At 39.9% G+C, this 11,375-nt stretch overlaps 1 protein-coding gene across 1 annotated transcript in view; it reads right to left on the bottom strand.

The window, feature by feature from the left end:
* Nucleotides 1–4,017: 4,017 nt before the first annotated feature.
* The window catches only part of CAMKMT (calmodulin-lysine N-methyltransferase), a 604,620-nt gene continuing 597,262 nt past the window's right edge, over nucleotides 4,018–11,375 (bottom strand). Inside the window, exons 10-11 of the mRNA XM_006839413.1 lie at nucleotides 10,172–10,303; nucleotides 4,018–4,095 (exon numbers count right to left, since the gene is read on the bottom strand). Of these exons, the coding sequence (XP_006839476.1) occupies nucleotides 4,018–4,095; nucleotides 10,172–10,303 (210 nt within the window). The remainder of the gene's footprint in view (nucleotides 4,096–10,171; nucleotides 10,304–11,375) is intronic.

The following is an 11,375-nucleotide window of genomic DNA, read 5'->3' as shown; positions in this document are numbered from 1 at the left end:
AATACTAAAGCCATCTTCACTTGCACGGTTTCCAATATACAGCTACTGTATTTGCTCACACTTCAGGCCCTCTATTAACTATTGAATCTCCTATTAGCCATTTTATTACATTTCTGTTTACAAGCTTGTTGACATTTTTTAAAAAGTCACAGTATGATCAGTTTTATCTGTTAAAAAATGTATTAATTGAAAAGTCAGGGGAACACAAAAAAGGCAAAACACAGACTCTAAATGCGCAAACTTCCAGAATAGAGAACACAGTGAGCATTTAGCCATAGTCTGGCCTGCAATCTCTCTGGGTAAAAGGAAATCTGAGAATTAAAACTGGCATTTTAGCCTTTATGATCACTGTTAAACACCAATGTGCTTCTTTCCCAATTTGGAAAGTATCCATCCCCCAGGAAAAGATATTTGCTGTTGAAATTCAGTTTTCTAAGGAGGCCAGTTTGACTGTCAAATCCATCTTTCCACGATGGGATATAGTCCACAGCGATTACGGCATTCCATACTGAACTCAATGGCACTTCACAACAACAACATACTGAACTCAGGATTTTAATCTGGAAGAGGAGCAGTACCTGGGATCTGGGAACTGGAGCTCAGATAGAGCTAGCATCTAAACAGCAGCTTCCCTGTGAGTGTGCGTATGTCTGTGTGTCTACACAGGCCTTGATTCCCTCCCCCTGTGTGGGCATCCTGCCCCTCCCCCTGGAGCCCATGACAGGGTCCTGCCAGACAATGCCACAGAATTATCTGGCTCAGGCTGGAAACAAGTCAAATGCTGACTAACCACACAGACAAACTGTGGAAGCTGGGTCGAGGGAAGGGGGCAGTTCATTCCTATGGGGGAAAAAAATACTCCTAACCATTAGGAGAAGGCAGGTCCAACTTTGGTCCTGGTAAGAAGGGAGGGACAAAAACGAGAAGGAAACCTCCTGCCTATGGTATTAAAACCAGGTTCTTCAACTGTCAAAAGCAGTTAACTAGTTTAGGACAGACACCTGGCTGTTGAAATAGGGCTCCAGAGGACCACTAATCCTTCTATTCACTCAGTTAACTGCTGGATCCCCCAAATGGATTCAACAGGTATGCAGTGGTAAATGCAGCCCATACTAAAGCCAAAGGGAAAATCAGCAAGGGGCGGGCAGCTCTTCTCTGGAAACACCCGAGGAACCAGCCAGAAAAGCTTTTATGGCCCCGACAAGTTTTCTGCTGAATACTGAGCACCGAAATTACTCTTCCCTAATGGAAGTTACATTTTCATGCTCAGTCAAAAAGCCAACAAAATACACAATTTATACAAAATAGCATCAACCTCTTAGGCAGTCCTTACGAGCACTTTTATCCCAATTCACAGCCTATGTCTTGCTATAAAATAAAATGTATTTCTTATAACCAACTTGTATGTGGTTGTTCATATCATTGCGTTAGAAAGGACCACGGACAAACGGTATTAGAAACATTCTTACATTTGACTAAATCGACTTAGCCTGACAAAGGATATCAGAAGATACAGATACACAGGGAACGGAGGTATCATAATAATTCTTAAGATTACCTAAATGTCCTTTTGAAACAAACACAAGCATAATTACATAGACAATTAAGGAATGGCACATAGATTTTAATTGCAATTACAGAACCCAACACGGATGCAGAGAAAACATTCTTAATCACAAAGTTCAAATGAAATGTAGATGTATGAACTTTTTAAAGCAGCCATAATTTACCCTTTTCAATATTCTGTGGAAAAAATAAATAAGGCTTTTAAATTATTCAATTAGCTTCTTAAAAGTTCTGAAGAGCCTGAACTAGAGATAGATGATACCATTAAGAGCAGATCTATGAAACCCTTAGCATTTTATACAGGAGATTCTCTAGGTTTTTAATCACATAATAAACAAATTTCTTTAATAGACATCACTTGGTAAGAGCAGCTCAATTCTGAAACCTGTTCTCAAGCTTAGGTAACTGTACAACCCAATGCCCATTATCTTAAGAATGCTACATTTCCATTGTTGATTTATTTTTTAAAATCTATCCCCAGAGAAATAAAATACTGGATTTCTACACCCAGAACACACAAATGCACACTCATGTCATGTATATTCATGAGGAGAAATGGAAAAGATTCTCATGGTCTGCTGTTGTACATTTTTAAATAAAAGAATAGACCATCTTAGGTGTTACTACAGTGATGAGTTTCCTTTGTTTGACAGGTTTAGATGCAGGTTTTACAGAAGCTATTTTTTGCTATATTTCCACTAGTATAACTGGAACTACCTGTCCAGCCTTTTAAAACATTCCAGATTCTAATTTTTAAACACGAAAATATGAAGCCAGTGTTCAACCTATACAATCGCCAAAGGAGAGCTGCCAGTAGCTGAACTACTCAGCTAAATGGCTGGTTTGCATTGCCCTGGTCTTTATCTAGCACTGAGAATAGACTGCTGTTTTATCCAAAGAGGAATAAATTGCTGTTATTGTGATGTTAGCCCATCACTTGGCATTGCAATTCAAGTTTTTGTGAGAAAGAAATGTATGATCTAACTGCGACTTGACCTATGCCTTCCGAGATTCATCTAGGTGCTCTAATGGAGCAGAAAAAGTGGTGAATACAAGGACATGCAAACTGATGGTGAAAAATTTGTTTGATGATAGAAGTGAGCAGAGAAGACATTGGAGCGTAGCTGTTTTTATGACAGCTAAGTTTGTTTAACATGCAAAAGGGTGCGTCCCCAGCCTCCCACCTCTTTAATTGTATCTCACTAAATGCATGCTTTGCCTCTACTAAAGATAGGAGGCTATGTAGCTAACCTGTTAATGACATTACTACTAAAGTGGGCACAGATGATTCCTTACAGATAAACATCTGAATTTCCACAAAAGGCATTAGAGCATCTCATGGACGCACTAGGCAGGGATATGCTTGGGTTCCCTGCAGAAAAGTCATTCTATCTTAATCCTAGGTAGCTCCTATTAAATGTTTACGATATACTTGAATCACAGTGTATCCTAACAATATACAGTAGACTTATTTTAAATAAGATAATTATGTGATTGAGGTTTTTTTTTTTTTTTTTAAATCCCCATGGTTGTAGTCTAGTTTATCAACCATTTATTCAGAATTTCTCTGCGAAGGACCTGTTTTGAAAGAAGCCTGGAGAACAGCAGCAGCTAGATTTGAGGTCTGATAAAGGCTCCCTTTTCATTCATAGAGCCTAAATGTGCTCTTCTTGTACCTAAACAGATAATAACCACTCAGCACACTCCCCCTCCTTGACACAACACACTGAGACTAATCACACATAATTGGAGAGGAGGAGCAGAGGGCTGGCCATGCTATTGTGTCCAGAGGACAAACGGTCAGTTTATGAGGTTTGGGGCTGGTGTAGTCATTTCTTATACTTCTATAGGAGGAGAAGAGAGAAAAAAAACTCTGTTTAAAAGGGGGGGGGGGAGAAAAAAAGAGAGAGAAATGGCAAAATAATACAATTAATTTGAGAGAGATCGGAAAGATGTGCTTTATTTTTTTTTAACCAGGAAAGAATCATGATGTTTGCAGTGTTTACAGATTAAAAACTAGCATTACCAAAAATAGAACAAAGAGATAAATTTACCAAAAAAAAAAGGGGGGGGGGCGTTAGCAAATAAACTCTGTCTCAGAGGAAGAAACATTCAGGTTGTTTACAAATCAAATTTAAATCGCAGACGGATGACTTATACATTTTTAAAGACACACAAAGGTTTGGTGCAGAAAGCAACAAGCAGACTGAGGAAAGGGGATTGGAGGGAAGTGGTCAAGGATGGGTGGGGAATAATGTGGGTGAAGACAAGTAGATTCCATAAGCCATACTGTGGCTGAGGGGCCAGCCATGGGCGCCCTCAAATCTAGGAGTCAGCAGCTAGTTGTATATTATAAACAGTACAGATTTCTGGGTTTTTTTGTGTGTGTGCGTGTGAAAACCTTACACTGTGCACTTGATGTTTTCGTCTTTACTTGAGGAGCTTAATCTTCTATCCATTTTTCGTTAAAATCAGCAGAAGTGGGTAATGAAGGTTTTCTTCATACAGGTCTTGGTTTTCTTTCTTCAACTGAAAACAATAATAGGAAAATTAAGTCAGGGGACTTAGGTTACAAAATTTCACTTGTCAATTAATTTTGAGTATAGTGCTGACCTTTATTTAAATGCATGTATCTATTTTGTTATCTATTGTTATTAGGAGTCCCAGTGATGTAGAATAAGCACGTGACCACAAAGTCATTTTGAACCACAAGGTCAGAGGTTCAAACTCCCAACCACTCCTAGGAAACCCTATAGAGCGCTGCTATGAGTCAAAACCAACTCGATGGCACTTAACAACAACATTGTTTGTTCTGACTCATAGCGACCCTGTGTAGAGTTTCCAAGGAGTGGCTGGTGAGTTTGAACCTCTGACCTTGTGGTTCAAACTAACTTTGTGGTCCAGTGCTTATTCTACAGCGCCACACCAGGACTCCCATATATATGCAAATATTATATATACATGTATATATGTGTATATGTGTGTATATACATGGGAGGAGGAATCACACACAAAAATATACAAATTCAAAACAGTTCTTAATGGTATCTTTTGTGGAATGGAGTTTGCTTTTGTTTTGTTTGTTTTTCATAAATACCTACACTGCATTTGTGACCTGATTGTGAAGAGAGAGCTAGGAAGTCATTCATCTTCACCAGACCAGCCATTTGGCATAGAAGTTTCTGCCCTCTGCCCTGCTGGTCCCCCAATATTCAAGCAGGCAAGCACTTCAGATCAGCAACTGTGTGGTGGCCAGGGCATACTTAAATGGCTTTCAAGCTACTTCTTAGGTAATTTTTAATATGAATGATATGCAATTCAAAATTTCTGTTCTATGTGGCAGGCAGAAGATAATCCAACAATTAGCTCAGCAACATTTGATACTGCTCAGGTGAAGTTCTGAGGGCTTTTCCGTGATAGGTTTTTAAATTCAACCAGAGTCCTCATATCTAAAGTACACTTTTCCTTATTTGACTAGAGTAATTTTGACAGTTACATTTATTTAAGCAAATGGTGATTTGCCAATTATAAAGCTAAAAGTGTTATTTTTAAAGTTAGTGTTTTTGAGCCATTTGTTAATTTTAATTTCTAAGATTGGAAAGGCATACTGCTTTTAATTATACATGGGACCAATTATTTTATTGTTTCAAATGGGACAAACATCCTCCCGCCCCAAGCTAAATGAATGATTCCCACATCACAGTTTTTTTGGATTAGTCCGTCTAGGCTAGCATGTGAATGTGAATATTTTCCTTCTTCTAAATCACATTCCCAAACTATGACAGGCCCTCACTCACTGTTAAGACCAGAAGCAATGACCCAACTTTTTCCTTTTCCAATAGTGGACATAAAGCTAACCCAGTCTTTACTTTCTAAGATCTGGTGGTGATACAATCACTGAGGTAACTTCATTCTCTTTAGAGTTTGCTCTGTTTACAGATGATTAGTTGTCTATTTAGAAAGATCCTCATGGATTTTTGTTGCCACCAAGGTAGCGACAGTGTTAATCCTAAACACAGGCCCCTCAACATCATTCTTTTATCTGGGGGGAAAAGCAGAGAAAATGGCTTCACAACCTCCCAATCTAAACCCACAAACTGGGACCTACCAACTGTAAATACCTTTGTTGCTAGTTGCCCTAGTGATAGAGGGAACTCACTGAAATATTTTATAGAGGGGGCCAAGCTAGCTAAATTCTTTCCTCAGGGATTGAGGATCAGGGAAAGTTGATTACTCAGCGTGAGTCAGCTGACCTACTCACTCACAGTGCACTAATATACAGAGACTCAAATGAGCTCTTTATAAAGTCCCTGAGGTAATATGTAGGCTAAATAATTCTTCTGTAAATATGGGTTAGAAATCACTTTTAACTTGGATTCTATGCTGACCTCTGGAGGCCAAAGCAGAGACTTCTTCGTTGCTGGAAGGGGCCAGTGGCCAGTCCTCATTTCTTCCTGTAATGGCAACCAGGAAAAGCCCACAGCCCTCAGAGGCAATAACAGTCCAGTCCGGCACCAGATCATTTCTGAATCAAGTCAGTTATGTGAGGGCACTTGAACACACACAAAGCTGTTAGGAAATACTTTATTTGATGAGGGAATGTTATGTGATTGAAGCATAATTCTATTTACCAAGGCTGTATTTCTTTGCCCAATTAATAATCATAATTTCAAGAAATAATAAAGTACCTTGGGAAAAATGAACAAAAAAGCAAATGGTGAATAAAACAAGTTTTCAATTTCATAGGTTCAAACAGGGTCTTTGAGGACTGAACTAAATTATAGAGCTGCTATTAGTAACATTATGTTTTACTTCATAATTGGATGTAACATGCCCAGACTTACGGTGTGAACAGCAGCCATGGGAGTGCAGTTCAGACTGTTTACCCTTTACAGTATCCACAATTATCAACAACACACCACACAGATTATAAGCACCAGCTACTTGTAATGTGGCATTTTGAACAGATAAGCAGAGGTACAACGTGGCTGTGCTCTTAACACAGTGTACTGACTTCAGAGCGGAGCCCAATACGATTTTCATTACTGACTACAAAAATATAGAAAACAAACACTGAAGTGGTTTTGGGAAAGTTTGGAAAATAAAGGAAAAAAGAAGCATGGCATGTAAAATCATGTGTTAAGGAATATTTGCATGAATGAGAGTACTTTCATCAACTAATTTGAAGCCAAGGATAATCTCTCTGTCACTGTACCTCACTAAACAATTTTCTATCTCAATATCCTAAATGTTTGGAGGCACACCGTCAGACACTGCATTGGATTCCGTAGCCTGGAGGGAACCAAGAAGTTGGAGAGGAGCGCAGGAAAGTGTTTGGTTTTTCTTCCAGTTTCTTGGATGAACAGAAAGCCAACATTAAAAAAGAAAAAGAAGAAAAAACTACTACACCTTTGGCTGCCTGGTTCCTGAGGGCGCTGGTTGCATGGTGTGGGCACAGTTTAACAAAAGCACTGGCAGAAAAGTGCGGAATGGCACCGTTTTGATTACAGGCTTGCTTTTTAACGGAAATAAAATTTCACAGTTAACAATGAGAGGTGAAAAGTTTAAGAGGCAAAGCTGTTCCTCCTGATCACTGAGTGTTAATCAGCTTCATGGGTGGTTGCCTAAATCTGTAGATTTTTTTTTTTTTTTTTTACCTTGCACGACTGCCAAGATTGTAACTAATTTTTTCTCCAGTTGTAAGAGGAAGGGGTGAAAAACTCAGCATAGAAGGCAGCCGTGTATGAGTGACGTGAGGCACTAATGCAGAGGGCAAAATTAAAATTCATGAATCTCTTCACAACCATTTGTGTAACAAGATTAAGACGGGACAGCGGAAAAGAGCGGCATTATCAGGCGTTTTACAGTCCTCCAGCTGGTTACGCTCTATTCCAACACAGTAGGGCTAAGAGGATAACACGCAGCCTGAAGGAAAACGTTGCTCTTCCATTTGGGAGCAAGCTCGGCCCAGGGATGATGGGGGTTTGCCCAGAGATGGAGAGGAAGAAAGCTTGATTGCTGTTCAAGATGGAAAACTTTTAAGCTTTGGCTGTTAGCATGCCGCTAACAAAAGCTGCTGAGGTGGAGGTTCCTGGCAGCCCTGTGGGCCCCTTGGGGTCCCCAGAGCCCCAGATGGGTTGCTGGGTGAGGCCTACAGTGGGTCTGAGAAGCTAGGTGCTGGCTGCAGCCTCCATCCAGGGCCCTGCTGGAGAGTGCTGGGGCTCAGTCAGGGGCTCAGGTCCCTCCTTTCTCTAGTCTAGGGGGAAATCTTTTCCAAACACCCTTCTTGCAAAAGAGCCCTCCATGTGTAAACTGGGGTTGGATCACTAGGGCCAGGCTCTAGGCAGCCAGCACATAGGAACCTGCAGCAGCTTTCCCTAAAAGCAGAATACCAAACCCGCCGAAATAGTTCTAGTCATTTGTCTATATATCTAAATAACTAGAGCTAGTCCATCTATTTGGTTGTTGTTGTTGTTGGTAGGTGCCATTGAATTGATTCTGACTCATAGCAACCTATGCACAACAGAACCAAACACTGTCTGGTTCTGCAACAACCTCACAACCTTGGCTTGAGCCCATTGCTTACTGCCACTGTGTCAATCCATCTCATTGGGAGGAGTCTTCCTCTTTTTTGCTGATACTCCACTTTGCCAAACATGATATCGTTCTGCATGGACTGGTCCCTCCTGATAAAATGTCCGAAGTCTGAGAGACAAATCTGGCCATCCTGGCTTCTATACATATTGTATGTGTATGCTTTTACTCAGGTTGCCTCATCTATATGGAATATTCCACTAGCCTGAGAACAGTATGCAACTCCCCCTTGCCTGAAAAGCAACGAATAAACAATTATTTCTTAGTACAATATTAGTAAGGTGTGGAATTTGACTTGTAAGCAATTATGAAGAGATTGAAAACTAAGGCCACTTAGTTATTTCAGGAAATGTATTTTTGTGGGAGTAATCACTCTGTCAATGATTATTTTTGGAGTATTACCCGTGAGTAAAATAATGCAACTTAAATAAAAGAGATGTGTTTAACAAGTTATGGCAGTGCTTTAGCTTAGAAGGGTAGAGTACAAAGTTGTAAATTAAAAAGTTGCTGTTTACTAGGGACTAACAATGGAAAGTTCTAGACAAAGGAGAGGAGGGCACTGAGGGCTTGAATGCCTCTCCTGTCACAAGGCATTTCAGATCTTGTAGGGAGGAGACTGAGGCTATCATCACAAGGCTGGACATCTGCTGGTGGAATAACCCAGGTCTTTGCTCTCCTGAGCTGTCACTGAGAAGCAAAAAGCATTTGTTGTTTTAAAGCAAAAGTGAATGACGTGGCATTGAAACAGCCATCAGCTGATCCCAGGAGCTCCAGCTCCACCCTGAAGAGAAGACCCTTTGGGTGGAGGAACCCAGAGGGCCAGGAGAGACTCTCATGCTCCCTGGTTTATTCTACAGAGTTTTCAAAGAAAAGCAGGTGAGATTTGAATAACATGTCCTCCGATTTTTATTTTTCTGATCGTAAGCAATGGGCCAGATTCCGCTAGTGAGAGAATGTGGTTTAACTCTTTCACTTCATATAGCAATCCCAGCCCCTCACCCCTCTAAGGGGTTAAATGGAACCTTGGAGACCCGAAAAAGTGAACATATTTCCAAAAAGTTCCTCTCTTGTCTCGCAGATCAGATCCATTTTGCACATAACTTTTCAAAGGTCTACACACTCCTCCACTGGCACAATCCGAGGCAATAAAGAAAGCTATTATTATTCTCTCAGGAGAAAATTCAGGTCAAACCTTTGCTTTTCTGCAGTCACAACTTGCAAAATCATGACAAGTCAAAGTTTCCTGCCAAGGTTAGATTAGCTCAGAAAAGGGAGATTTCTGGGAGGCACAAAATTGCAGAAGTAATACAAGGTATCCTAGGAACTGTGATAGGTATTAACAGACATGAGATTCCTAAAAAGTTTTCAGTGGAACACTTACTCTCAGTGTCCTATATTGCACTACAACTATAAATAATAAAAAGGATGATAACATTGCTTTATGTAAGCAAGCTTAGAAATCACTCTCGGATAAGTGCTTTTGACCTAAATCTTGTAACTCCTCGATCTGACATGTAACCCCACAACTATGAAATTCTGTATGAGATATAACAGTCTCAAACTGCCAAATGACCCAGTCATAAAGCAAGCAGAGACAAAGATTTACAGTTCTGACATGATACAATTAAGACATTCACCTTCTACTTATTTCAGTACAGCTAAACATTTAACCTACTTAAAAGCTGAAGATTTTCCATTAACATAGAAATGCTTGTTTATCATTCGTTCGATGCCACCTTCCCTGCATTCTACCAATTAGTCTTATGAATGAAAAGATTAGGCTGTTTCAGAGAAAGAGTAAACAGGAATGATTTCTGTCAAATCCTCCTTAGACATGCAAAGATAAAAGATGGCTTTCCCACACAAAATAATCAGATACAAATAACTGTTCAGAAGCAGCACACCTAAGGAGGAATTTAATCAAATATTTAGGTTACCTGCCAAAAAGACCATGATCTCTTCAAAATGCAATGTGGATTAAAGTGTTATCTAACACAAGCAGAAAACTAACCTTGGAGTGGAAGTTTGAAATGTGTTCATCATAATTTTCATGTCTTTGGATAGAGAAACGCGCTTTTTCAGCTAGATTGGAAAACTGGTTTACAGTATTCCCTCGGCGTGGGGCAAATACCATTGCTTTCCCCTAGAACGTGAAAAAGGAAATTCACTCATTTAAAAACTGGAAGTCACCCAATTGGCCAACATATTTAAGGTCTGCTCTCAGGTAGAAAAACGCAAAGTTCCTTGAGGCATCCACACAAGACAGAACATTTACTCTAGAGATGGATATACATCAAATACAAAATCATATTTTTCATTCAAATGACCAGTTGCTGGGCTTTATCCTTTTCAAATAATGCATATTTAAAATGTGACTGCAAGTTGGCATTTTGTATGCAGGTTTCTGGAGTCCATTGGTTTAAAGAACTGACTAAGTTTTAGGACACCTTGTCCAGGGCAGTACAACCTACCTTGTGACTCCATAGCAGCTGCAGACAGCTCCAGAGAGCAGCACAGTTTCAGAGATGTGGCAACAGATGCATATAAATATTTATTGTACCGGAAAAGTTAATATCAGCACATCTGCAAAGAGAAGTTAGCACTATCCCTACCCAGCCTTTTCAGGGAGCATCCTGTTAGAGGTTGCTTTCCAACTTTCCGGAGTCTCTCTTCCTGGTTGTTGTTACAGCAAAGCAGCTACTCACAGTACTCAAATGACTGTCTTTCAAAGAAAGTGGTATAATGCTAGTCACAGGTTTTCCTAAAGAAACCACACGGTCTGATGAGATTGTTGCTTGCAGTGGAGAGAACAGGAGGACTTGAACAAAATATGCATGGCACCTGATTTCAGGAGACCATCCAACACAGAATTCTACACTGATTTCAATACTGGGCACAGACGGATTTCCCCCCTGCCTTTCCAGATGTGTATAGAATGGCCAAACTCAGAAATGAATTTCCTTTTTCTGTTTGTAAAGATGCCTATATGCTTCTGTTTATTTCAAGGTTATACTTTATCTCTATTAAAATGACACTTCAGGTTTTGAGGCAATCATGAAAATATCTCTGTTTCTTATGAAAGTTGGTTTCTCATTCATGCTTACCCATCATTTACTGAGCATGTGGAACATCTTTTCTAACCCCCTATGATATGTGATTGTTGTTGTTAATGCCGTCAAGTCGGTTCCAACCCATAGCGACCCTGTATAGGGTTT

This window comes from Chrysochloris asiatica, unplaced genomic scaffold, assembly GCF_000296735.1.
Source record: "Chrysochloris asiatica unplaced genomic scaffold, ChrAsi1.0 scaffold00024, whole genome shotgun sequence".
Classification (NCBI taxonomy): Eukaryota; Metazoa; Chordata; class Mammalia; order Afrosoricida; family Chrysochloridae; genus Chrysochloris; species Chrysochloris asiatica.
Note: the sequence above shows the minus strand (reverse complement) of the source record. Positions and strands in the feature narration are given on the sequence as shown.